Source organism: Colletotrichum jinshuiense, chromosome 8, assembly GCF_051148585.1.
Source record: "Colletotrichum jinshuiense chromosome 8, complete sequence".
Taxonomy (NCBI): domain Eukaryota; kingdom Fungi; phylum Ascomycota; class Sordariomycetes; order Glomerellales; family Glomerellaceae; genus Colletotrichum; species Colletotrichum jinshuiense.
The window spans coordinates 2,601,805-2,628,900 of record NC_139315.1 but is presented as its reverse complement, the minus strand read 5'-3'; the positions used below and the strand labels follow the sequence as shown (position 1 = coordinate 2,628,900).

The 27,096-nt window shown below is 56.5% G+C and overlaps 7 protein-coding genes across 7 annotated transcripts; 3 read left to right on the top strand and 4 right to left on the bottom strand.

Moving 5' to 3' along the window:
• Positions 1–534: 534 nt before the first annotated feature.
• On the bottom strand, positions 535–2,944 carry EsH8_VIII_000710 (protein NOG1; the record flags this gene model as incomplete). Its single annotated transcript, XM_083269752.1, has 7 exons — positions 535–576; positions 660–1,908; positions 1,973–2,086; positions 2,146–2,260; positions 2,321–2,452; positions 2,530–2,852; positions 2,934–2,944. 7 exons carry the CDS (start codon positions 2,942–2,944, stop codon positions 535–537), a joined length of 1,986 nt encoding a protein of 661 aa, XP_083129520.1.
• Positions 2,945–3,640: 696 nt separating this feature from the next.
• Positions 3,641–4,345, top strand: EsH8_VIII_000709 (orotate phosphoribosyltransferase URA5; the record flags this gene model as incomplete). The annotated part of the gene is made up of 1 exon (XM_083269751.1): positions 3,641–4,345. One exon carries the CDS (start codon positions 3,641–3,643, stop codon positions 4,343–4,345), a length of 705 nt encoding a protein of 234 aa, XP_083129519.1.
• A 534-nt stretch (positions 4,346–4,879) lies between these two features.
• Positions 4,880–6,078, bottom strand: EsH8_VIII_000708 (uncharacterized protein; the record flags this gene model as incomplete). Its single annotated transcript, XM_083269750.1, has 4 exons — positions 4,880–4,966; positions 5,025–5,111; positions 5,168–5,581; positions 5,803–6,078. The coding sequence occupies 4 exons, from the start codon at positions 6,076–6,078 to the stop codon at positions 4,880–4,882; spliced, it is 864 nt and encodes a 287-aa protein (XP_083129518.1).
• A 5,726-nt stretch (positions 6,079–11,804) lies between these two features.
• EsH8_VIII_000707 (25S rRNA (adenine645-N1)-methyltransferase) lies at positions 11,805–13,487 on the bottom strand (the record flags this gene model as incomplete). The annotated part of the gene is made up of 1 exon (XM_083269749.1): positions 11,805–13,487. The coding sequence occupies one exon, from the start codon at positions 13,485–13,487 to the stop codon at positions 11,805–11,807; it is 1,683 nt and encodes a 560-aa protein (XP_083129517.1).
• A 5,254-nt stretch (positions 13,488–18,741) lies between these two features.
• On the top strand, positions 18,742–22,071 carry EsH8_VIII_000706 (Zn(II)2Cys6 transcription factor domain-containing protein; the record flags this gene model as incomplete). Its single annotated transcript, XM_083269748.1, has 6 exons — positions 18,742–18,877; positions 18,950–19,927; positions 19,975–20,584; positions 20,643–20,705; positions 20,759–21,632; positions 21,727–22,071. 6 exons carry the CDS (start codon positions 18,742–18,744, stop codon positions 22,069–22,071), a joined length of 3,006 nt encoding a protein of 1,001 aa, XP_083129516.1.
• A 398-nt stretch (positions 22,072–22,469) lies between these two features.
• EsH8_VIII_000705 (proteasome core particle subunit alpha 5) lies at positions 22,470–23,348 on the bottom strand (the record flags this gene model as incomplete). Its single annotated transcript, XM_083269747.1, has 3 exons — positions 22,470–22,643; positions 22,723–23,261; positions 23,324–23,348. 3 exons carry the CDS (start codon positions 23,346–23,348, stop codon positions 22,470–22,472), a joined length of 738 nt encoding a protein of 245 aa, XP_083129515.1.
• Positions 23,349–24,041: 693 nt separating this feature from the next.
• On the top strand, positions 24,042–27,062 carry EsH8_VIII_000704 (gamma-tubulin-complex subunit SPC97; the record flags this gene model as incomplete). The annotated part of the gene is made up of 3 exons (XM_083269746.1): positions 24,042–24,528; positions 24,590–26,553; positions 26,643–27,062. The coding sequence occupies 3 exons, from the start codon at positions 24,042–24,044 to the stop codon at positions 27,060–27,062; spliced, it is 2,871 nt and encodes a 956-aa protein (XP_083129514.1).
• Positions 27,063–27,096: the final 34 nt, after the last annotated feature.

The window sequence follows — 27,096 nt, the reverse complement described above, 5'->3', positions numbered from 1 at the left end:
CAAATTTACGTACACATCTCGAGACAAACGTGAATGCTTGCGGGGCAGTAATCCTTCCTCATTTGGTTAGCATGTGTTGTTTGTGGTATTCACTTGTGTGGTTATGGCCGGCGGCTCCCGATGCCGATGCCGACCCAATGCCAGATCCTCATTCATGGTATTCACGGTATTCACCGGCCCCCGATTGCGGTATGCTGGCAGCCAAGCGCGAAACACACACACACACACACACACACACACACACACACACACACACACACACACACACGAGCAGCAGCGACGCTTCTGAATGCACGTTTCTCTCAAAAGGTATCCCAAGTTCTCTGTCCCTCTTCCTCCCCCCCTCTCTTGCATGTGTCTCGTCTACCTAACCACAGGTTCTCGTCCCTTGACCGTAGAGGATGATGATGAAGAAGAAGAAGAAACAACGACGAAACAGACCAAACGCCTCCATGCCGAAGTGAAAACAAAACAGCATATTTACTTTTATTCTCTTTCCGTAAACATCCATTACCGTCTTCCCGTGGCCGTACCTTAGCGTCTCTGGTTCTTGCCCAAACCACGCTTGCCGGCAACCTGAGTGGAAATGTTAGCGTCGTCCCGAAGGTAATGCGGCCCGGGCCCGGGCCGGGGCCGGGTTGGAGGACGGGAAAACTTACCAAATGCCTTTGCAAGGAAACAGTGGTGTGACGATCACCCTCACCCTGTCTAGCCATGCGGTTCCTCTTCTTCTGGGACAGCTTGGCCAGGCGCTCGGCCTTGTCGCGGGCCTCGTCGTCCTGGACACCGTCCTCGCGTCTGTTGACAATGGGGGCGCGGCTCTGGCTTCTCGCCCTGCTGTGCTCGCGCAGGCGCTCTCTGGGGGTGGCCTCGACGTCCATATCCATGGCGTCGGCATCCTCGGTTCCCATGCGGGATCTCGTGGTGGAGCGGCCGCGGGGGCGGGACTGGGCGCGGGCGCGGCTGACAATGTCGGTGGTGTCGACACCGAGCTGGTCGAGGGCGTCGTCCATCTGGGACAGCGGCACGCGCATCGACTTGCGGGGGATGATGGCCTGGTTCTTGAGGCGCTTCTTCATCTTGGCCTCGTTGCGGATGAGGGCCTGCTTCTCGCGGATAATCTCGGCCTTGGAGAGGATGTCGGCCTCCTCCTCGTCGTCGAGGTCCTCGTCCGACTCGTAGTAGCCCTCCTTCTCGAGGCGCTCCTCCTCCTCCTCGAGGGCCTGAAGCTTGGCATCGATATCCGGGTCGATGAAGTCGTAGACGTTCTTGCCGTCAAACACCTCGGGAATCTTGTCGTGCTTCCACTCGGGGTTCTTGAGGAGCCAGTCTTGGCGCATGTCGACGCTGAAGACGCCGGCGCCGCCGTTGTCGGCCTCGATGTCCTTGGCGAGCCTCCGACGCTCGGGGTCGTCCTTGCTGTACTTCTTGAGGTTCTTGATGGCGTCGGGGATGAAGGTCTCAAGGGGCTGGCTGTTCTGGGGCTGGGCGACGTGGATACGGGCCATGACGTCGGCAAGACGTCCGCCGATGGCGCCGTTGCTGGTGGTGCCGGCGTTGAGCTTCTGGGAGACGCGCTCGGCAATGAGGCGCTCGCAGACCGTGTTCTTGACGTTCTGGACACCCTCCTGGGTGTTGCAGGAGAGCTGGAGCATCTCAACCTCGCCGGACTTGAGGAGGCCCTGGAGCTGAGCCTGGGTCTCGGCGTCGAGGTCCTCGGGCTTGACGACATCGATCTTGTTGACGACGATGAAGACAATCTTGTTCTGGAACAGAGGCTTGATGCTCTGGAAAAGGTTGATCTGGGCCTGGATGGAGTAACCACACTGCTCACTCAGATCCATGAAGTAGAGAATGGCGGATCGCAGATGGGCGATGGCGGTGACAGACTGCATCTCAATGGTGTTCCTGCCGTGGCTGTTAGCTTCTGTTGCTCCCGTCTCATGTGCTCCGAAATGAGAGAGTAGCTTACATCTCCTCCAGAGGGTGGTCGAGGATACCAGGGGTATCAATGCACTGGAAACGAAGGTACTTGTAGTCAAAGTGACCGACGAAGAGCGACTTTGTCGTGAAGGCATACGGCTGGCTGCACGTCGTCAGTTAGCAGGCAATTCCAATGTCGCAGGCAGCCGGGCGCAAACGTACACATCAACATCCGCCCTGGAGACGGACTTCAGGAAAGAAGACTTTCCGACGTTGGGGAAACCCGTGATGAGCAGAGTTCTGGTGTTGGGGTCGATTGAAGGAAGACGGCCAAGATCTGGTTTTCCATGTCAGCAAACTTCACAGCACTCTGAAGTTGTCAACCGTTGCCACTCACGCTGTCTAACCTGGTCGAGGTACACCAGGGGGTCTTTGAGGCGCTTGATGAGAGTCGCCATACGACCAAGCGCGGCGCGCTTCAGCTGCTTGCACTGGAACAGCGACTGGCCATACTTCAAAAGACGGACGTCTACATAAATCGCACAAAGTCAGCCATTCCGTTTCCCTTTGAATCCAAGCTGCCACGACAGGGAGATTTCCACGCACAGTCTCTGGAGATGGTCTCAATCAGATGCTTCGCAGTTGAGAGCTGGCCGAGGGCGATCTTGAAGTGGTCGGCATCGTAGAGGGTGTTGATCAGATCCTTGTGGAAAGGGTGGATGTCGTTGAGACGAGGGAACGACTCGATGATCAGGCCAAGCTTCTCGCTGATGGTCTCCTGGGTGAACTTGACCTTTCTGGTGTAGAAGCCACGGATTCTGGAGATCTTGAAACCGGATCGGATCTGGGTCGGCAGCCGGCGCTGAGTCCTCGAGAGAACGATGTCGAGGAACTCTTGCGAGTTGGGGACCGGGGGGAGATCCTTCCACCTGCGGGCAAAGTATGGTTAGCAACTTTATTTTCCTATATCCTTATCGTCCAAGAGAAGGATCGCGAATTGGTTGACGTACTGAGTCTTCATGTTGGGCTGCTGTGGTCTGCGTAGAAAAACTTGAAGCAGTCCTCAGATATTGCGATCGGTCCAAGGTGCACCGTCGGTGAACTGGATAAAGCACTCGGACGGGGGGCGGACTGTTGGACACCAGAAATTTTTTGCGGTGAGGAGACTTCGCTTATCTTATCGGGCGCACGGATAAAGTGGCAAGCGACGGGGGGGGGGGTCGCATGTCACTCTTGGCTGGCTGTTTTTTTTTCTTTCCTAAGGGAAAGAAGGGGTTTGGGGTTAATGCTTTGCCTCGTGAAACCTCCCACTCAATTGTTCACATAAGACCCAGCAAGAGCTTATTATGCTCTCTATAGTTTATAAGCCTGGAATTGGCGATTGAAGCCTTTTTCAAAGTAGATTTTTAGTCAGGGCCGATGCAGAGCCTACAGCATGCTCGCTTCAGTTAACTTTTGGGTGAAGTATATGCAGGGTCCGGTGGTGCGGACTGCTCCTTATCAAAACTTTATCGCAATGGAAATTTTCTGAGGTTGGTGGGGCACACCCGCGGGGCAGACCTCTATGGATGGAGGGGCATCCGAGACATTCTCGATTTTGAGGACTTTCATTCCCCAGCCTACGTCAAGCAAAAACCTGGAAGACCAACACAAATAATATCCCCTCCGTCTATCTCTCCATACCCAGTCCCGAAGGAACCGTAAACAAACCGGAATCATGGCCTCCCAACTCCCCCTCTACAAGCAGGATTTCCTCAAGGCCGCCATCTCCGGAGGCGTCCTGAAGTTCGGCTCCTTCGAGCTCAAGTCGAAGCGCATCTCGCCCTACTTCTTCAATGCCGGCGACTTCTACCGCGCCGACCTCCTCCGCGCCATCTCCCTCGCCTACGCCCACACCGTCATCGACGCCCGCAAGACCTCTGGCCTCGAGTTCGACATCGTCTTTGGACCCGCATACAAGGGTATCCCCCTCGCGACCGCGACGACTGACAAGCTCGCTGATCTGGACCCGGAGCACTACGCCCACACTTGCTACTCGTTCGACCGCAAGGAGGCCAAGGACCACGGCGAGGGCGGCAACATTGTCGGCGCCCCCCTCAAGGGCAAGAAGGTCTTGATCGTCGACGATGTCATCACCGCCGGCACCGCCAAGCGCGAGGCCATTGCCAAGATCCGCCAGGAGGGTGGCGAGGTCGTGGGTATCGTCGTTGCGCTTGATCGCATGGAGAAGCTGCCTGCTGCCGACGGTGACGACACCAAGCCTGGCCCCAGCGCCATGGGCGAGATCAAGAAGGAGTACGGCATCCCCATCTTTGCCATCCTGACCCTCGACGACATCATTGAGGGTGCCAAGAGCTTCGCTTCCGCCGAGGACATTAAGCGGACGGAGGAGTACCGGGCCAAGTACAAGGCCAGCGACTAAATTTCGGTAAATCTGGAGTTTGAAATCCATGCCTTGTGCAACTTTGCAAGCGGCAAGCGGCAAGCGGTGGGTGGAAGGCTTTGGAGGCGCTCATAGCGACGGACGAGCTTCGTAGGAGCCCTTGGGCCAGGCGTATAGGATGACAAAAATTGATTTGGAAGCGATATGCATGCATGTAACTCTTGCGCAGGACGAGGGCTAAGCAGGGTACATTGAAAAAGTCTTGTGGCACGATTTTCTTGCTCTCTTTCTCGAGGCAATGCACTCCATGTCATAAAACCTCAGTTCCCCAGTCTGCGTGACATGCTGTGCCCTGGAAGATTGCCATCTCCAGGTAACATTATGCAGTAGGTAAGAAGAAGAAGAAAAGGGGGAAAACAAAGCCGTTGATGCAAATCTGCAGCCATCCCATCCGGCGACCGCATTGTATGTACTCCTTCCCGGTTTGTTCACTTAGACAGAAAGGCTTAACCCCCGTTTCTCTGTAAGCCCACTCAACGGGATGCTCTGCTATTGGATTGGCCATGAAATTCTTCAGTGTCCCGCATGGGCACGGTTCTCGTCAGCGACGGACTTGAGAGCCTCAGTGCCCTTTTTGGCAGGGCCGGCAAGATCGATCACCTGTCGAGGGGTCAGTAAGTCCACGCAAAGCAAATTGCCAGTCGTGAATATGCTTTACCATGTCGTTCCAGCTGCCGCCGCCGAGGGATGTATTGCTCTGACCGAGGTGCTTGAAACCGAACCGCTTGTAGTAACTAACTAGGTACTGCAATACGTTAATACCACTTAGGCACGGCGTGCAATCAGCTAGATTGAACTTACGTCCTGACAGATCAGAGCAACACGGTCAGCGATGCCGGAGTTGTTGATTTGTTGAAGATACGACTTCATTAAGAGCTTGCCGAGGCCACAACCCTGGAGTCTGGGCGCGACCGCAAAAGAGTGCAGGCAGACAGTGCGACCCATGGTCTGGTGGCCAAGACCCGAGTTCTTGGACGACTCTTGATCGCGCCAATTAAGAGGGTAGCTCATGTCAGCGTCGGTGACGACGGGGCCATTGCCGAGAGTCGAGACGATGTGAGCGCATAGAACGAGCCTGGCGCCGTTGGCTCGACCGGTCTCGACAGGATTGGCGACGGGGAGTGTCTCGAGCTGGAAACCCTTAGCCTCGCTCGGGACGACACTGCAGAAGATGCCCGTGGATATGTCGGAGCAAGTTGCGAGACGGTACTCAAACTGCACAAGCGTAAGTATGGGTAAGCTCTGATGCCAGCACTATATCTTGGCTGCCTATGGACACGCCTGCCAAATATACACCGCAATTCCTCACCGGCGAGAACGGCAGCTATAAGTGGCAGTGCGCAGAAACATGGCTGGGGGATTTGATGGAGGGTGGTGAGAGACACACGGAATAAACCAATCAACATAGAATTTGGGAAACAGGAGTCTCGGCCTACCTTGTCACGGGTCGCGCGATGATCAGGATTGGACAATGCAGCCTTCTCAAGAACGACGCAAGACTCAACGCTCGACTCGGTCAGAGGCTGGACCAAGGGACTGAAGTGGAAAGGAACGACATGTTGGACACCCAGAGGGGCTGAGGCACGACGCTTCTTCAGGTCAGAAATCGAGCGTTGGGCCTCGACGTAGCTGTCATCGCCATCGTCCGAGTCGTCGATGGCGCAGTCAGACAGTTCATCTGCCTTGGCGACAGGAGGGTCCTTCTCGGGCATGGCGGGCGGTTGTTCGAAATGGGACGGTTTGTGTGGTAAGAGAGAAGTGAGGATGAGGAAAGGTGTTGGGGTGTGGGAAGTTGTTGGTTACACAGAAAAGGGCCAAGACAGGCCGATGGAAGCCTTCCTGTGGGCAGTTTCCCTCTTTGGGTTGTAAACAGGAGAAAATTGGCGCCAGGACAAGAGCAATGACAGGATGGAGGCCAGAAGAGGCGGGTGCCACTATGAGGCCGATTGTCGACTAATCAGGCGGGTGCACACTCGGAGGGCAGCGGAAGGCCACCGGCCGTTCAACTCGGCGCTGACGTTGTGGGCGGGGACGGGACGACGGGACTGTGAGTCAAGTAGTGGCCGGCCGGGCCGATAAAGCAGGCCGATTGCACACTTGAGTTCCGGGGGCAGACGCTGGACAGCGGTAAAAAGAGCCTAGGAGTGACCTAGACCGAGGGGCACAATGCACGAAAACGGCGAGAGCAGAAACGGAAGCGCGAGCGAAATGCTGACCTAGAGAAAAACAGGAGACGGGCAAGCACAAGGTATGCAGTTGGTAGAAAACCGACCGGGTTTGCACTGGGTCAGAGAAACGAGGGATTGGAGTTCAATGACTTGCCATTGCATAGCACCCTTCATTGGATGCTGTATTGGTATGAGGTGTTTGTCGCGTGACCAAGCTACCCGCACCGGCACAGTTGTGGCCTGTTCAGCTTGTGGGTGTTCAAAGCGAGTCTTTGCCAGGCTCCATCTTAATTACTTCCCACTCTTCCTGGAGTTTCTCGGGGTTGTGACGTTAGCAAATGACGCTGTTCACGTCGCTCAAGTTGCAAGACGAAAGCGGGAAAGAACGGTCTCTATGCAGGGCAACGCGGGTAACAATGGATACCGTTGTCTTCTTTCAGCTCGGCCCAGTCCAGCTCAGCACACGGCCCCCAGGGCAGGGGAAAGCTGATACCGGTACAAGTCTTGAGGCTCACAGGTCGGGACCAGAGAAGGATGAGGTAGCATACTTTTACCTGCCATGTACCTTTTCCCCACAATAAGCCAGCCTCCAGTGGCCCGGCGAGGTGCTCGGTATCAGTTTGCCTCCCATGTGGCCCGAAGGCGCTGGCCACCCAACAAGTGCTCCATCGGCTTCGAGCGAGAGAAGTCGGGGGTATCCGCTACAAATCGATTGTCCCCATTTTTGGCTCAAAGAGGCCGTCGTTGCTCTTCGGCTATTGCAGGAACAAAAGCAAACCAAAGTCCGAAAAGAGGAGTGCGGTGACCATAGCCAAACTTCTGAAGCTGCTGCAGGTGGGCGAATAACTCAGTTGTTAAGTCTTGGCCCGCATGCTTGTTGCTCCTTTGGCTGGGCCAGCCGATGCAGTTTGCTTCTGTCACCTTCTGCGCCCCATCATAGGCAGCAGGTCCTCAGAACCCCCGGCGGAAGAACAGCTGACTGGGCTGGGCTTCCCGCAACAGTAGCCCAGGCAGACCTGATACCATCCGAGTTAATTGGCAAGATACGAGCAATGAAATCCAATTTGAAAGACGCAAGGTGGAATGGTCATCCAGCTGGACCAAGACCACAAGGTAGCAAGACTATGGAGGGGGTATATTGAGTCCGTTGGGCGATGACTGCAGCCGCTGACCGAAACATACGTGAGTGCAGCATCGGCTTTGGAGAATCTCCCGGGCCCACGATCCAGAGTTGCATTGCCCCGCCGCGCTGCAGCAGTTGCCAACATGCTCAACTAAACCTAGATAAGTGAGGCACTTTTGAACACTTGACCATGTCAGATGAGCGAAATGCGAATGAGTTTGGGTTGTATGGTGGGAGCCAATCCGCTTGGGGCGGGTTGACTGAGCCGTCTTAGACCAGTGACCGTTGCGGGTTGCAGAGGTTGGAACAAGAGGAGATGAAAAGAGAAAAGGAACCGGTACGTGCCATGACGGCGGCACAAGGCCGGAAGAAGGCCTGGATTGGTTCCCGGATCACGCCCAAATTGGGTGACAGGCATCCAAGCTGACTGCAGTTCCGGCTTCCTGCAGACTTGAGGACCCCCATCGACCTTTGGTCGACTTTGAGGTGGCGTCAATGAGACAATGCTGAACTAACTTGGAGGCCGATCCTCTTGTTATCATACCATTGGATGGGCTATTTTTTTCGAAACAGCATCTCCGGTGTTCGCAAATGCCGTCCTGGTGGCTGTCAGTGTCTGTTTGGCCAACAAAGAAAGCGACAGGAAAAGGACAATGCAGCGTGCCATCAGCCACGGAGGGAGAATAAGAAACTTGGTCGGGCCTCGCCAGTCTGTTCGGGCAGTTAGACATGAGGTAAGGTAGGGGCTGGCTGAGCCTTGCTGGCCGCCTGCGTTGATTTTCCAATGGACGCGAGGGGGTGCGTGATGGCAATCTGGCTAGGTAGGAAGGAACTGGGAATTTGTGGTTGTCGCAAGAGCCATTGGCCTGGATGCAATACCCGCATGCTGCAGCGAAACTTTGCTTGCTTTTCGTGTTGTCTGGGCAATGGAAAGCAAAGCAAGCAGCGGCAGGTCGTCTTCTTGGGCTGGGGTTGGCTGGGGTTGGCTGGACAGACAGACCGTGCCGGACCTCTCACGTCGGGTCTTCAGAGAAAGAAATTCTTTTGCCTTCCGGCTCTCCTGGTATCTCGAGCTTGAGGTACGGTGCCCGTATGTTCGTCATCATGGCACAGAAGTGCGCGCGCAGAAGTAGGTGACCGAAGCCGTTTGCCAGCGGCCTTCGATTGGGCGGCCCGCTCCAGAGGACCTAATCATGGCCTATCAACTTTTTGTAGTTCCCAGGTGTCCAGGTCCATTGAAGAATGAAATGGAATGACCCAGGTGTTGTACCTCGCTCAGGACTGAAGTACCCATTTCGCGTGCAAGGGTGTTCTCGTCCCCTTCCTTGGCTCGCGCAGCTGCCGCAGGTTAACGGCAAGTCGCTGACGGGAACATCTTGCACCCACGGGTACTTTGACGGTACTTCGGGGCTTAGTCAACGATTAGCTCGTGGGGCTGATGTGCCGTAGGGAAACCTGCCCGGAATGCTGTGACCTCAGCAACACGGAAGGAAGCTCAGGTAATCAACGAAGCGAAGTATCCAACAGGATTACTGGACGCAAATGGGGTGGGATTCTACTGCGGTTGACAGTATGGACAGGCCCGGGCAAGCGAGGCAAGCGAAGAGGCTCCCGTAGCCGGTGCTTCCTTCCTGTCCTGGTTTGTCCTGGTTTGTCCTGGCCACGCCCCATCCGCGGTCCCCGTCCCCGTCCCCGTCTCCCCCGTCCCGGCCACTGCAAACGGGGAAAACGTAGGGGTCTCGTCACTGGCTACCCACCTTCCTTACGAAACACTCAAAAGGGTACCTCAGTGACCGAGCTCTACCTCGCTTTCCCTACCTCACTCCCTTACTTCAAGATCCTTACCTTCTTCGACTTACCTTGCTCTCAACGCACCTCGCCCTACCTACCCAATCATTCAGCAAAGTGTGGGAACCACCATCATCCAATCGAACCTTTCGGAGCTCTGTCCTGCCAATATTTTTTTTCCCCCTTCTCCAGCTATTGACCTACTTTGTGGACAAGACGTCACCGTCGTGTTGCCTGAATTTTGGCCCCTCCAACACCCCTCCTCCACCGCTGCTCCGTGCTGAGGGAACCTTCGACTTCGCATTCGCAACCTGTGAAACTCGCCTGGCTGGTGACGACTGCAAGCCTCGCCTTGTCCCCCAACTCTGTCGGCAGCCTCGGGCCATTTTCTTGCTTCCACCGCCGGATTTTATCACCAACACCCTCGGCAACGAAATTCAACAAACATAATCCGCACGCAGCGCGAACAAACGCCCATCATGTAGGCTTTCAACCTACCAAGAAACCAAGCTGTTTCCGACTGACACCTCCCCCAACAGGCGCATTACACTCAGCATAACGAACCCCGAGGTCGAGGACCAAGACCTCCTTACTCTCGAGATCTTCCCTGACATGCCCGTGTCCACTCTCCGCGAAGCCATCCAAGCCGAGACCCAGATCTCGCCTACGTCTCAACATCTCTACCACAACGGTCGCCTGATCCAAGATGATACCAAGACGATGGAGCAGCTGCAGATTGCCGATGGTGAGATGTTGGCGTTGCACGTGAGGGATATGCAAGGCACCACCGGTGTGCCGGACCAGGGCAGAAGAGGACCGCAGCGGCGGCGACCGGGAGGACAAGACCCAGAGCTTATCCGACTCCAGATCCTGGGTGATCCAAACCTGCGTGCCGAAGCCACCCGCCAACAGCCTCAGCTCGCTGCCGCACTGGACGACCCACAAAGATTCGCACAGCTCTTCAATGATAGCTACGACCGCGAGCAGCGAGAGCGTGAAGAGCGACAAAGGCAAATTGCACGCCTGAATGAGGACCCGTTCGATATCGAGGCGCAGGCCAAGATCGAAGAGATGATTCGCCAAGAGAGAGTAATGGAAAACCTCCAGAATGCCATGGAGCACAACCCTGAAGGTACGATGGAGACGACGAGATATCGATATGCAGGACGCGGTGGCTAACTTTGCGCAGTGTTTGGACGGGTTCACATGCTGTATGTCGACGTTGAAGTGAACGGCCACAGAGTGAAGGCACTTGTCGATTCCGGAGCACAGGCCACCATCATGTCACCAACCTGCGCTGAAGACTGTGGGATCATGAGGCTTGTCGATAAGCGCTTTGCAGGAGTGGCCCACGGAGTCGGAACGGCCAACATTATTGGCCGCGTGCACTCTGCCCAGATCAAGGTCGGCACCATGTTCCTGCCATGCAGTTTCACCGTCATGGAGGGCAAACAGGTGGAGCTGCTTCTCGGCCTCGACATGCTTAAGCGTTACCAAGCCAGCATCGACCTCGCCAAGGACAAACTGATCATCCAGGGTGAGGAGGTACCGTTCTTGGGCGAGGCTGAGATTCCAAAGGAGAGCGAGGAGGCTTTGGAGGAGGAGCCAAGATTGCCAGGGCCGGCTGGAACGACCATTGGTCAGCGGTCCGGTGTCGTCAGCGGTCCGGCTGGTGCTGCTGCCGCAGCGCCGCAGAACCCCCCTCAACAGGGTAACCCGGCACCCCAGCAGCAGTCTGCAACTCCTAGTTTTCCTGAGGAGCATGTCTCTCAGCTCATGGCTCTAGGCTTCCCACGAGAAGCTGCCGTTAATGCGTTGCAAGCCACAGGCGGTAATGTCGAGTTCGCCGCCGGTCTCTTGTTCGGGGCATAAACTGGATTTGGGGCGTATACGGTAATCTCCAAGCTGAGCAAGACGTGCACGGGAAAAGCATGGTCGGCACAGTTAGCATGGTCGGTAAAGGGGCATTTCGAGGTCGGGCTAGGCAATAACTTAGAGGCGTCGTATGATTCGTACGCAGGCCAACGCGGACGGTCTGCGTTGACAGCGATTTGTAGACCAACTCAGCACATTGAAATCCAGATGATGCTACCTTTGAGCTGGGTCAATGTCAGAATTTTTTTTCCGTAATGTCAATGTTGAGCTATTACGATTGGTATTCATCCCATGACTATTGCCACGAGCACTCGCAGCGAACCAACCCAGTCCTCCACAGAAAAGGATAAAAATTCCACAGAAAAAAATGAGAGTCTGTTTTTTCATTTGGGTTTCGAGTTCGTGAAAACCCTTGAGCCTCATAATACCAATCTAATTACACATGACTTTTATTTACCAAACACAAAGCCCAAAAACGGCCGGATTACCTGATCTTGTAGACACAGGGCTTCAGGATAGCCGTCTCATCAACCTTGTCCTCCTCGGTATCCCACACGAACCTCTTCTGCTTCTTCTCCTTCTCGACGAAACCTGCCGCCTTAGCCGCGGCAAGGCCCTTGCCCTTGGTCGGCACCGCGCCCTTGATAAAGTGCATCTTGACAAACATCTTGTTGGACAGGTCCACGGCACCCCTGTTGCCCTCCCCCTCGCCCTGCAGGACAAAGCCGCGCTTCCTCAGCGCCTCGATGAAGGCGGAAACATCCGTCTCGCCGCGCTTGTCCTCGTGGCCGTCCACCTCGACGGCGAGCGCCACGCGGTCCGCCTCCGTCTCCTCGGGCCCGGCCCCGCTTTTGCCCTTTTTGACAACCGCTGCCGCCTTCTTGCGGTTTCCGACGCTGTGCGAGACGACGGCGTTCTTGGACCGCGCGGGGCCGAAGCGGGACTTGATCTCGGCGATCCAGAGCTCGCCCTTCCAGTGGAGAATACGGTAGGCCTCCTCGATGAAGTCGAGCCAGTTGGTGCCCATGAGCGCGAGGCAGAAGATGGCGACGTCGACGGAGTCGTTGGCCAGGGGTAGGTTGGCGATGTCGGCCTTGACGACGTGCTCTGCGGGGGAGTGCAGGTCGTAGCTGAGGATCTCGAGGTGGAGCTTCTTGGCTTCGGCGGTCAATGTCGAGGCGAGGCGGGCGTCGCCGCAGCCCAAGTCTGCGATGTAGCAGGTTCCGTCGGTGCGGGGGAGCGGTAGGGGCCCGGTCGCGTGAGGTTGAGCACCGGGACGGCCGCCGCCCCTGAAGGGGGTGCGCTGCTTCGCACGGAGCTTGATGTCGCGGATGTAGCCGTCGACGGGGTTCTCGGGCCAGACGCCAACCTGGCGGCGGAAACCCTCGTGGTACTCGGAGAACATCTCGGGGGAGTCCTCGAAGAGCTGGAAGGCGTCGGCAGAGGGACGGGTGTAAAGCGTCTCGTTGAGGTGGCGGAAGCGGGCGGAGATGAGCTTCTGTCTCATGGAGGCTTGGAGGGGGGTGAGCTTTGCCGCGGTGGGAGGGGCGGGAGGGGCGGCGGCGGCGATGGCTGCAGCCGCCTCCTTGGCCTTCTTCTTATCGTCGTCCTTGCTCTTTTGCTTTTGGGCCTTCTGCGGGGTCTCTGATGAAGCAGACTCCTCGTCTTTCTTCTCCTGTCTGTCCTGCTTGTTCGACTTGTCCTTCTTCTTCTGCTTGTCCTTCTTCTCGGACTTGGGGGTTTCCTGCTCCACCTCCTCGCGATGCTCGTTCTTCTTTTCCTTGTTTTGCCTGTCCTTCTTTTCGGACTTGGGAGTCTCTTGCTCTTCACTGTTCACCGGGAGTTCCTTCTTCTCCTTCTTCTGCTTCTTGCTCGGCTTCGGAGTCGCCGCCTCCTCGGCGCCATCAGCCTCGGCCTGAGGCGCATCCTTTTTGCTGTCCTTCTTGCCCTCATTGCCGGCGTCACTCCTCCGGCGCTTCTTTCCGCCATCATCCTTTCCCTCAATCACATTCTCGTAGAGGTCAGCGACGTTGGACCCTGTGACCTTTTCGTCCTTGTTGGCCCTCTTGCGCTTCCGCGCCTTGTTCGCGGTGCCATCCTTCTGGCCGCCCTGCTTCTCGGACTTGAGGGCGTCTGCTGAGACGGACCATCCTGGGACGGCAAACATTTTGGGGGAGTTACGTGAGTGACAGCTCGGTTGTGTGTAGGTATAACTTTGCGTGAGAAAGTTATGATGATGAGTGAGTTGTGGCTTATGCTCATGTGAATTCTCATCCAGCACCTTATCCGTCTTGGACGTTGAATTTTTTTTCTCTTTCCTTCCCCAGAGGTCGCTTATCGCACCCCTGTTTTTTCTGATCGACACCAGGATGGGAAGAGTAAGGTGGGTGGACCGTGCGCCCCACCCTCTTTTCTCACCCAACGCAGCTGCATCCTGTTTCCAGCTTGCATCATGTTATAGCATATCACATCGCATTGCATCGCATCACCTACCGGCCTTGAGACAGGATGCTCTGAGGTTCAACATCCGCATCGACGAACATAAATCTGATCAGAGCGTCTTAGTTTGAAGCCCCGGGCGTTCTCGGAGACCGGAATGGTTCCTGAGAAGAAAGCACGTAGATGTACTACTTCCTTTGGCTAGGAACCTCATTCCCATAGTGCAACTGCCAGGTACCCATTATCCTCTCACACCTCCAGTGTCACTGAAGCACCAATCCATCACGCAACGGCCTTGCGCTTATTAGTGGATGGAGTTCACTGGCAAGCCTGCAACGGTGGCTGTCGCAACTTCACATTCTGGCGCTATTACTCTGCCACCCGAACCGCCTTAGTACACTGGCAATCGACATCCGGCGCCCGCCGGAATGGTGGCTCTCTCGTTGTACGGCAACAAAACCTCTATGGCTGTTCTCCATTAAACCAAAAAAAAAGGTTCAGATGCAGTCTTGAGCCGAGTTTGCTTGCTGAAACCCTTGGCAGAGGTCTTGATCTGCATTACAACTCGTGGAAATTGCCCTCATCTCCGATCCTCGTATCGAACCCCAGGGCTACAATACACCTTGCTCGTTGCGGCAGCATCGAATCTGTCATACCGTATTCACCAATTCATACTGCACAACACTCATGTCTAATGAGCATCCGCCGCTAGGCTGTATTTAAATGGTAAGAAAGAAGCGGTCCAGATCAGCAGTATTGGTAATCGCAGCCTGTGCCGAGCTGCCACTCAGCCACAATCCCAGTCTTTTGACAATGTTAAACAGGACTGGCTATGGATTTCAACTGAGATGCGCAGATGGCTGAACAACAAGCAGACTAGTGCATTTCCCGCTCTTTCCAGAACCAGGCCGCATGCGGTTGGGGAAACAAGAGCTGCAGAATGGGTAAGAGAACTCGTCAAAGGCTTTCAACAGGTCGGGGAGTTGCAAGTTGTCTTTGGTATGCCCGGCTCTAACAATCTGCAGGAGACCTCATCCAAAGAGCTGCTCTCTGTAATACTGCCTGGGTGAAACGGGTGCAGATTGCGCAAACTCACACGCCACGGAGAAACACAAAAAGACTTCAGCATCGCAGTGTCATAGTTGCCGATACTGCCTCAAAGTACACATTGTAAGTATAAGCCGCAATCATGACCCAGGTCCATCCCGTCTTCATCTTGATTAGTATTTGGCCCACCAGGGCTATTGCAGACAAAAATCTTATTAGTTGTCATTTCTGCTGTCTTGTGTCTGTCTCTCAGCCGACAAGACCCCGTCATGTCGGAGAGATTGAGGGCTAGAGGACCACTCACCCCAGAGGACTCGATGACACTCCGTCATCTTGGCTATCAAGAGACTCACATTGAGACAGAGCAATGAATCCAGAACTCTGAAGTCCAAGGCCTAGCCCGAATCCCGCCACTAATAGGTCGTTCGGCGAACAGTCGGTTCAACTCTCGGAAGCCCCGACTTTTGCCCCGAAAATACGGGCACGGCGCATTAGCCGGTTTCACGGGAGGCCAGTACTGGATGCTTTGACGACGGCACTTCAGAGAACAACGGCACGTCAATGTGGAACATTGACTTTATCATCCAGGGGGAGGGGGATTAGTGATCCGGCTTCCAGATCAGTTCCGTTGCGGGAGATATCATAGGGGCGCCACCCGAGATGTGATGACAAAGAGTCCTCTCCTATCTCCACATGAATGGAGAGATACAGAACCATTGGATGAGAGACCATTATGGTATGGTGCATGGGTTGTTGAATTCCTATATTGTATGACAGACCTGGTAGGATACATTGCCAAAGAAAGCGCCCTTGACGGATTGTACCAGGGTAAGCCGTCCGACGCGGTACCAGCTAGCACTATTCTAAACCCAGCAGCCTACAGAATCCAAGCAGCCAGGTATGCTGTTTAGGACGCCGGAAGCTACTGACTCTCCGCCGGCTGACACTCGCGCTGTAAACCGGACTGTGGCTGCGAGAAGGCTAATTGCATATTTGACCTGCAGCGGCCGTCATTGTGGGTTACCGCTCAGATCAGATACAGTAAACATCCGGGGACAGTTGCCAAGTTGTGTTCCTGCGCCTCTGAAGCGGTACGGAGAGGCACAAGGCGATCGGCAAATAGGATGAACCGGCAGCGTTCAGTTCGCTTGAGAGAGTACGGGCGGATGTGGCCCGCAGTGACCAGGACGCCTCATTTTGGTTGGCGGTGCGCGATGTTTGTGTTGCACTGAGTGTCAGTCGACGGTGTTGCGACGTCTTGTCCGTCGCACCGGCCGGCAGGTTGGAAACCCGACGATTGGTCGAGTTCATCATCGGATGAGAGATAGCATCCCGGGACTGGGGGAATAGGTTGGATCCCAGCAACACGGCTGTCAAGTCTCAACCAGTTGGGCATATCCCCTGGGGGCTCAGGCAGGCAACCCTGGCTCCCATATTTCGTACAATGACTTAGTCCGGTCACATACATTCGGGCAACGGGGCCTCCTGCACCCACTAACCGCATTCTCTGCGTCTTGTCGCCTTCACGATGGTGGTTTGCGTATTGGTCATGGGTTATTATCAGGCCATGCCCCTCTCTTGAAAAATTCAAAAGAGACGGTCTCCGAAAATCCTGGTCTTTGAGGGGGGCTTCGTCTTTCGCTCGGCACATGGCTAGTTTTCAAAAGCTAATGTATGGATGGCATCCCCGCTACGAACGCCACAGGCGCATGTTGCCGGGCTGGTCGGTCACCGACGATCTGGATCTCATTTCGATGACGACTGCCCCGTTACCCACCATGCGTGGGCTCCGAACCCGGCTAAAGATTGAGTACAGGTCGATGGGAAGCCAAGATCTTTAACGGCTACGGGCGGTGGTGACGCCCGAACCTGCAGGACTGACGCCTTCGCAAATCCTATGTCGACCGTTTCACTCATTCTCTCCGTCTCTCTCTTGCCGGATCACATATTGGTCATTGCTTACGGCAGGCGGAGGGCCTGGCGGGTCGGACCCTGTCATACGGGAGTCCAGACCTCTCTCGAGCTCTGTTCATTGCGACTCAAGCGGTGCTTCTGGGCCCATGTTGGCAGTGGTTCTCTGGCACACGCCCAGATAGATACCCTTGACCAAGCTACCGGGCATGCAAGGACAAACTTTGTTGGGCGTTTGCCGTTGGATTGACCTACACCACTTGGCAACTCCCCTATTCGCAATTCCAATCTCCGCGTGCAATCAAGTCTGCATACATTAGCTCATGGGAACGAACTCGGCATGGAAACAAAGGCCACCGCATATGCATAGAGCAGAGCTTCGTTCCTCGGCTTCGGCGCATTGTCCACTCCGTTCAACCCGCAGGTATGGACCTACCTCGACCTCGACTTACATGAGCCCCCTCCCCGGCCACGACACCGGAAAGCAGCTTCTCGAAGGGACAATGGTTGGTTCACCAGTCGGGTCCTGTTAGTGCCGTGCGCCGAGCCACCGATGGCCTGTCAGTCGGGATATGACAGACCCCTGAAAGAGATGCCCCCCCCCCCCTGTGCGCCCCCTCCTTCAGTGGCAGCCGGAGGCCCTAAGCGGCCTAACCCAGGCAGCGCAGCGGCATTCTAGCGCGAAAACATGACAGAGTAACGACGGAGCTAGAGCCTAGATGCGCCCGAGGTGGCATACAACCAGGTGCTATTAATCACGAACCGGGAAGCTCCCTTCCTGGGCAGCCGCCTAGCGCACATCTCCCACACCCTCTGTGCCTTTTGCCAAGGTACGTTGCGCCGTGCTGTGGTGTGTGTGCTGGAGCTGTACGTATTTGCATTGCAGTTTCCGCAAGCCACCATATGTTTTCTCCCTCCCGTCTGCTTGCCGCACCTCCATCATGATCCACGAACAGCCCAGGGGATCCCCTTCGTAACCGTGGTTAGGCTATACACCACCCTGCTCGTCGTCCGCTCACGAACACATCCAGGGGGTGCCGCCGAGCATGTGCTCGCTCGCTCACCTGCAATGCATGCAATGCCTTCTCTTCTCCCCGCAGCAAACAATGACTCTCTGCTTGCCTGGCCAAGCCAGCGTGGTGGCGGAGACAGACAGAGCCTTATCTTGTTCTTTGTTCGTTCTAGCGGTCTGGTGCCTCGACTCACCTTACCGGTATTGCCAACCTCCATCCTCTCTCTCTCTGCCTGCCAGCTGCTGCTTCTTCTTCCAACCCCGGTCCCCCCGGCCTCCTCTTAGTCTCTCCTTGCCGCTTGGCGGCTCCTCCCCGTTGTTTGTGCATCTGTCTGCCCACGCCTCCTCTTTAATCCATTTTGATACCCTAAGGCACAATACATTTGCCTTTATTTGCCTCTCAATCTATTTCCCGGGTTGGGAAGGATATCTCTGATCCTGATCCTGATCCTCGTGCCTGGGAGACGCATCTATTTACAACTGCTGCAGACATCCTTACACCCCCGTCCTACCCCACGAGTCCATGCATCTTGTCTAACCCATGGCAATCCATTCGGCGAAGACAAAGTAGCACCGGCTTGTTTCACTTCCTCCCGCCATCTATGGCTGCTTAAAAAAAAAGTATCTAGTCCTTGGGCCCCCTTACCTGCTTCTTCTGCTTCCCACCTTCGATTCTGTTGCCGCGCACAAGGGCGGAAAAAATTCACCTTGTCTCGCTGCGCTACTGCGACTCTTGACGACGCTTGTGCCCCGGAAGGACATCGCTTGAACCAACTGGCCGCCGACAACCCCGGCTCCAACTGGACTCTTTCCGCCCCTCGTCTCTCTACAGTCCCGGATCTGGAGTCGGAGAGAAGACTCGCTCTACCTGAGCCGACGAGGCACTCGCTCCCCACTGCGCCGCAGAGCGACAGACATTGGACAATGCACACCGTAGCCGTCAAGAGACTGATGGACTAAGAGCCGTGTCGCCTTACTCGATCTCACTCGCAGCACACTAGCATATCCCAGGATGTCATCCACCAACGTGGCGCTTGAGGGCGACAAGTCCCCAACCAAGGCCCCGGAACACAACGACGACAACGGAAACGATGACCCGAACCACAAGAAAGCAAATCCGAGAAAAAGGACCAAGACCGGTTGTCTGAGTATGTATTCGGCGTTGATTTATGCCCTCGTCAGTTCCCCTCACCCGACCCAGAGTCTAACCTGAACGAAAGCATGCCGGAAACGCCGTATCAAATGTGATGAGGGTCGGCCCATTTGCAGCAACTGTATCAAGTCCAAGAGACACTGCGAGGGCTATAACCAGCGTGTCATCTTCAAAGACCCCATCGGCGCATTCAATCTCAATGGTGTCTACGGTCCCGTTGTTTACCCCCCCGAGGCATCAAACCCGCCTTTTCGGCAACTTGCCAACCCTCCGCCCAAGCCTTCTCACGGGCCCCCCTTGGCCCCAATAGCTCCCAAACCACCACAGCATCAGGACTACCAAGGCCAGCCGGTATATCAACATGGCCCGGGTATCCAGGGTCAGCCTTCAAACCAACCCCCGCCGTCCGCATATAGCTTCAATCAGTACTCATATGGCGAGCAACCTATGCACCCACCTCCGTCTATGGTCCCGCCAGTCGCACCTGCGCAATTCCAAGGGAATTTTGGCGGCAGTGGGAGCAACCTAATCAGCCCCAGCACCGACAGCGGCGTCTTCACCAGCAGCCCGGCAGAGCCCTGGCGAGGACAGCCAGCAGGCCATCATCCTCGAGTGGAAGACGTTGGCGCATTTCCCGAGGCCAACAAAACTCCCTGGAGGGATAGCGTTGTTGAGGATGCAGAGGCTCAGTATCCATACTCGGACGAGGATGCCTCCATGCCCGACTCCGATGACGCTGTTGAGGATGTCATGATAGAAGACAGCGCCTACGGCCAACTGGTGTACAGCCGCAACGATGGTCCTTGGGACGTGTATGGAACCAAGATGAGGTCGTTCTCGGCCTTCGCCGACGAGACAATCCTCACATCGTACATCCCCACACCCAACCTCTCCCCTCTGAACGACGAGCGAACCGCCGCCTTGTTTTGGCACTTTGTCAATGTCACGGCACCAAGCATGTCTCTCTACGAGCGGCACCCTTTCGACCACTCCAAGCTATCAAATAACCAAACTGTTCCCAAGGCGGGACACAACATTTGGACCTGTAAGATTGGAACTCTTCTGGTTTTGCGCCTCGACTAACTTGGATAGACACATTCCCCATCATATCCTTCACCCATCCAGCCCTCCTCCAGGCAATGCTCGCCTTGGGCGCATTGCAGATCGCCAAGCTGCAGAAAATACCACCGACGGCGGCTATGAAGCATTACCATCTCGCCATCCGCAGAATCGCAAAGAATCTGCGAAGCCCCAGCAGGAGAACACAGCCTGCCACGCTGGCCGCCTCCTTACTGCTGGGATACTTTGAGGTCTGGAACTCGGACCATACTAAATGGTGCAACCACTTGTATGGCGCCAGACTCTTGATCAGAGAGATTCCATTCAGGAAGTGGACGAAGAACATCTTACCGCTCAAACGAGCTAGACGAGCGCTGTTCCGAGAAAGTCGGAGCCAGCCAGTAGATCCTTTCTTCATGGGCCACGACAACACCCACATGGCGAGCCACGACTTGGACGATGTTGACCTCGGCCTTCTCAGCCGACTAACGAACCAGAAAGTTTCCTACGAGAGCGACGAGCCCTTGATTGGGAACTACTGTACAGACCGTGATATAGAGCACTACGAACATCTTCGGGACCTGTATTGGTGGTATTGCAAGATGGATGTCTACCAGAGTATGCTGGGCGGAGGAAAGCCATTGTGAGTGACACTCGTCAAATTTCGCAGTGAAGAGGACAACCAAGCTCACGAGACAAAGCATGGACTTTCAGCACTGGACTCAGTGTCCGCCACGAGCGCCGATGGGCCGGCTCGAAGCCATGTGAGTCCCCCCACCACCCCAAATACAAACCAGTCTTTCCCTGACACCAGCAGATACGGGACTTATGACCACCTAATGCTGCTGCTTGGCCGCCTCTGCAGTTTCGCATCAAAGGACCTTCCTCGAAAACGGGCATCATTTAAGGGGTTTGGACCTCCCGGAGGGCCCCCAGGCGGACCACCAGGCGGACCACCAGGAGGGCCGCCACATATGGGTGGACCACCACCGGGAGGTCAGGGATGGCCTCCACCCGGAATGGCAGGTGGGATGCCCGGAGGCGGGCCGCCCCCGGGTATGATGGGTGGGCCCCCTGGAGGACCCCCGATGGGAATGCCGCCACCGGGTATGATGGGAGGACCCCCGGGCGGCCCCCCAGGGAGGCAGGGAGGACCCGGCAGCTCGCCTCCGATGTTTCCCGGCATGCTGCCTAACATTGGAAAGGTGACATTACCCATGGGCTTCAGCCCTCCAAGGGACGAATCCCCGCCCCCGCCAGATCTCCCCGAGGACCTGGACTCCGACGCGGCCGCCGACGCGGCCATGCGCGAGTGGGAGAGTCTCCGCGAGGCGTTCGAGATCCTCCGAGCCAACTTCGGCCCCGAGTTCCAGCCCCTGGGCGCCGACTACGCCGACCACAGAGACTCGCCGTTTGGCCCGACGCTGCAGTACCGCACGTTTTCGGTGGCCGGCATCTGGATGAACTACTACATGGGCATGATCCACCTGTACCGCGCGCACCCCAAGATGCCGCCGGCCGCCATGATCGCGGCGGGCATCCAGGCCCAGCATACGGCCAAGTTCGCGATGGAGCTCGGCCGGATCGCGGCCGGGCTGACCGAAGACTGCACCAACGTTGTCGAGATCAGTACCCTTGTCGGCGCGGCGCTGATCGAGAGCTCCTTCTGTCTGTTTGTCGGCGGTATCCAGGTAAGACTTGCTCCTCACGACATCCCCCTCCCCACCCTTTCGGCCTATCTTTCTGAATCGTCCGTCGGAACCCGGCTAACCACTCTTCGCGCAGTACCAAGACGACGCCCAGCGCCACTGGATCGTCAGGCGGATGTACGACGTCGCTCGGCTTACGGGCTGGCAGTCGGCGAGGCAGATCGCCGAGGGCTGCGAGTCGGGCTGGAAGAAGGCGGCGGCCATGGGGAGAGGCCCGCCGTACACGCGGTCGCCGAGCCTGCACACCGTGGTCCCGCAGTCGGTGTGGACGAACCCCAGGAGGATCGGCGCCATCATCGAGCAGTTCGACAGCGACGACAAGATGCTCGTCGTGGCCAAGTCGGAGCGGGCATTCTATGCCTTGGGCCTGCTCAGTATGGAGCAGGAGCTTGAGAGGATGGTTATCAAGGACGAAGGTTGAGGACCGGAAAAGGGGGAGGGAGGGATGCTTTGATACGAAATCGTCTTTTAAGCGTGTCCGGGGAACTGTGAAGCCGCCGTGCTGGGGAGGTTCAGTTAGATCAAAAGATTGGGCCCATTCCAAAGTCACACCTGCGCCAGTACCAAACTCGTTTTAAGAAGCCATCATCACGTTGAGTACACTAATGATACACACTGGGGGAAATCGTCTAGACGTCAGGTTCCAAATTTCGTAATCGGGTGTTACCTGAGCAAAATGGGGGGCAAAAAGTTGCTGGTCTCTCTTTCTCTCTCTCTCTCTCTCCCCCTCCCTCTTTCTCTCTCTCGATCTACCCCTCAAGGTGTTTTCTTGAGCCAAGACCAAACCTCCTTTTCCTTTTCCGGGATCATCGCCGTCTTCTAGTTGGCGGGAAGCCTCTCCACCACGGCGGCCATCTCCTCGTCCGTGTATATTCTGAACCCCTTCTCCTTTGTTACGCTCGCCAGCTGCACGTTTTTCGAGTCGAGCTTCTCCTCCATGACCTGCTTGAGGGTCTTCAGAACCAACGTTTCGGCATCCGTGATTGACAGGGACTGCATATGTGTTAGCTTCATGGGGAACCCGGCCTGGCACACCTCGAGAAGACGGTGCGATGCAAAAGCGTGGACCGACCTTGTGGTACTCGTTCTGCAACTCAGCCTGCGCGCCCTCGGAACCGGAACCAATGGCCTTGGCGTCGTAGCGGTAAAAGGTACCGCTGGGCTCGGCGTGGAAAAGCTGGGGGCCGTCCTCGTCGTAGCCAGCGATCAGTAGGGCGACACCAAAGGGGCGGGACATGATGGTCTCCTCGCCCTCGGCACCCTCGCCGAAACGGAGGGCGAGGTCACAGATGGCCTGGGTGCACGACTCGACGCGGAGGGGCTCGTTGTAGTTGAAGGAGTGGGACTGGGACTCGACGCGGGCGTGCTCGACCATGGAGCGGGCGTCGGCCTGGAGGCCTGACATGGCACATCCGATGTGGCGGTCGATCTCTACGATCTTCTCGACGGAGGAGGTCTCGAGGAGGGTCGAGGTGACACGCTTCTCGACGCCGAGGACGACACCCTCCGAGGTGGCGACGCCGATGGCCGTGGAGCCGAGCTTGATTGCCTCTAGGGAGTATTCGACTTGGAAGAGGCGGCCTTCGGGGGAGAAGGTGTTGATTCCTCGGTCTGGAGGACTGGTCAGAGGGGAGCTTCTGAAGGGGGGAGGAAGCCGCGGAAGGAGAGCCTACCGTATTCAGATCTTGCCATAAACATCTTGGCGGTATTTTGTATGTGTAGTCGCTAGAGATTAAGTGGGAAATTCGAGATGGGCTCGGTCGGTGAGGTCAATTGGTACGGACGTCGAGGGTGGTGGTGAGGTGGTTTGCTGTTGCGGGATGCTGGGGTGTTGGTGGATGGATGGAGGGGAGCTTAAAGGTCCAGGTAACAAACGGTGACGGTGGAAGGCTGAGAGGCAGGTAGTTAGGCAAGCACTCAGCCTACGCAGCCGCAAGCTTGGGGGGCAGCAGCAAGAGCAACTATGCCCGGGCTACCTTACCTTAGCCGCAGCTTGGAACCACATCACCCCTGTCCCATCGTTCAGAGCTCCCTGATTGGCTGCCTTCGTCACTCCCCCTCCAGCAGCTGCCGTCCCGAACGCTAAACCCGGAATATCCCAGGGGCCCAGGCAAGCCCGGGACCGGGGTCAACAGCGCGCGAGGATTTTCCGACTAGACGCGCTCAGATTAATGGGCACTTTACCGCGTAGAGGTGCTAGCAACCCAACCCGCGCGCGGAGAGCAGACAGCGACTCCGAGATAGAGGGGTAGAAACAAAGAGCGACGAACGAAGCCGACGAGAGAAGCGAAATCTGAAGGCGCACCACGCATGCCGTAAACAAGAGGACCTACCGCGGAAGGAATACGCAACACCCGACCCGTCTCACACCCTTCAAATGCAGTCGGCGACATGTCGTCTGGCACCAGGGTATCAACCCACGAGCGCCGCGCGAACGGCACCGCCTCCGCCGCCGACCAAGAACGAGCCCCGAGGGCGTCGCGTATGAATGCTGGTGCAGCAGGAGGCGGCAATGCGAGCGGGCAGACGAGCTTCAAGAGTGAAAGAAGCGAGAGGACCGAGACACGCCAGCGGGAGAGGGAACGGGAACGGGAACGGGATCAGCAGCGCGAGCGCCCGCAGTCGCCGGGGAACAACGCGCACAAGAGGTCGGCGTCGGGGAACCCCCGAAATGCAAGCAGGGCGTACGATGACAGGCGCGTGGAGGAGAGAAGAACGGAGAGGACCTATGTGACGCAGCTCGAGACGATGGTGCAGCGCACGCGGAGTCCTGACAGGGGAGATCGGAGGGGCGGAGGCGAGAAGGGCAAAGCCGCCGAAGCCAAGTCACGGACGGCTGATGCGAAACCCAAGGAGGCCAAGGTTGATAGTCCACAAGGTGAGATTCCGCGAACGACGGTGCTTAGGCGGAGACGGCGACTGACTGACTGGGTTCGCAGCACCATGGTGTCCGGAGGCGACACTTCTTCCCCACACATCAGCCCCCCTAGCTTCTCGAATATCAATACCGCCGTTGGCGTCCCAAGCACCACTGCCTCAGCAACCAAAACCACTAGGTGAGCTCTCGCTTGAAGCGCAGGAGGCGGTGATGCTGGAGGATCTGTTGTTCGTCTTCATGGGCTATGAGGGCCAGTACATCCGCTTTGCCAAGACCTACAACCCTCACGAGGAAAGAGACCGGCTTTCAGGGCCGACATTCAAAATACTACCTGGCCTGGATCCCAGCCTGCAGGACCTTACGGCGTCGATGCTCAAGATGGCTACCTACTACTCTGCGCTCGAGATGTTCGTTGATGTGCAGAGCAGGGAGGAGTTTGGGGCTGTCAACCACGCGCTATGCGCATCGATCAGGAAATTCCTCCACGACTACCTCGTAATGATTGCGCAGCTGGAGACGCAGTTCTTGACAAACGAGACTTTTACACTCCACGTTCTGAACATCCACACCCTGCCCACTAACCAGATGATGTCGCATCTGTATTCTTTAGCACACGACTTGTTGAAGAGGAATGCGCTGCTCGACGATGACGACGAGGAAGAAGAGAGCGACAGCGCGGACGATTTCGAGAACATTCTCGAGTCGCTGCGGGAAGGCGGCGACTTGGTGCCGGGCTCGAGCAAGAAGATCTGCAAAGGCGGCGTCGTGCTGGGGCTGATTACGAAAAGGCTGGAATCTATGTCGGGAGATCCGGCAGCCCGCGCGCTGCTGACGTCCTTGCTGCGGGATGCCAGCAAGCCGTACATGGTCATGCTTAACGAGTGGCTTCACCACGGCGGCATCAATGACCCCCACGCTGAATTCCTGGTTAAGGAGCAAAAGAGTATTCGGAGAGAACGATTGGAGCAGGACTACACGGACGAGTACTGGGAGAGACGATATACGATCAGGGAGCACGATATTCCCCCTCAACTAGAAGGTGTCAAGGACAAGGTCCTGTTGGCCGGAAAGTACCTCAACGTGGTCAGGGAGTGCGGCGGCGTGGATGTCAGTAAGGTCGTCCAGGACGTCCCCACGTCGTTCGACGACAGCCGTTTCCTTGAGAACGTCAACAGCGCATACGCGCATGCCAACGAGTCCCTCATGCAGCTGCTTCTCACCACACACTCGCTGCCCATGAGGTTACGGTCGCTCAAGCACTACTTCTTCCTGGATCCATCCGATTACTTCTCCTACTTCCTTGAGCTCGGCGCCTCGGAGCTGCGGAAACCCGTCAAGTCCGTTAACACCGGCAAGCTGCAGTCGTTGCTTGACCTAGTCCTGCGCCAGCCGGGCAGCATCGTCTCGCTGGATCCGTTCAAGGAGGACGTCAAGGTGGAGATGAACGAGATCACGCTCATCAAGTCCCTGCAGAGGGTCGTCAACATCACTGGTATCGAGCAGGGAGAGACGCTGCAGCCCCTGGCCAACCAACCGATCGAGAACGACAAAAACGCGATCGGTTTCACGTCGCTGCAGCTAGACTACGCAGTACCATTTCCGGTGTCCCTCGTCATCAGTCGCAAGACCGTGTGGCGTTACCAGGCGCTGTTCCGGTATCTTCTCTCGCTGCGTTACCTAGAATCTCAGCTGTCGGCGACATGGTACTCGCAGACGTCCGGCTTGACGTGGTCGCACAAGAGCTCCTCGCGTAGTCTTGAGATTTGGAAGCGTCGGGTATGGACGTTGCGCGCGCGCATGCTGGTGTTCGTGCAGCAACTGCTTTACTTCTGCACCGCGGAGGTTATCGAGCCCAACTGGGCCAAGTTCATGTCGAGGCTCAAGGTCGGGGAGGAGGGCCAGGAGGCTACTGGCACTGCTTCGACGGGCCCCACGAGAACGGTGGATGAGTTGATGCAGGACCACGTGGATTTCTTGGATACGTGTTTGAAGGAATGCATGCTCACCAACAGCAAGTTACTGAGGGTAAGTAACCTGCCGCAAAGCTACTTTCTCTCTCTCTCTCTCTTTCTCTCGCCCACTCGTTCACTTTTGGCTAACAAGGTGGTCTACAGATCCACTCGAAACTAATGCAAACCTGCACAATCTTCGCAACGTATTCCAACTGGCTCTCACGCGAGCTGGAAAAGGCGGACCCGGACCTGTCGGGTTCCACGCGCCCTCCCAACATGTCGCCGGAGCAATGGCGCGCCTTCCAAGCCGTCAGGACCCAAAAGCCTTCAGGGTCACACAGCGACTCAACCTCATCGGCAGGGGCTGGAGAACAACAAGAAGCACGCGTGGGGAACCTATTCGAGATCATGAAGAAGTGGGAGGGAAACTTTAGCCGGCACCTGCAGATTCTTCTCGATGCGCTGAACCATTATGCCGCGACGGAGACGGTTGTTCTGCTAAGCTTGTGCGCGCGGCTTAGCACGGCGAACCAGGGGACCGAGTATGCGGGGTTGAGGAACGAGGACGACAGCATTGCTTAAAATCCCACCCGAGAGTGCAGGAGCGCATATCTTC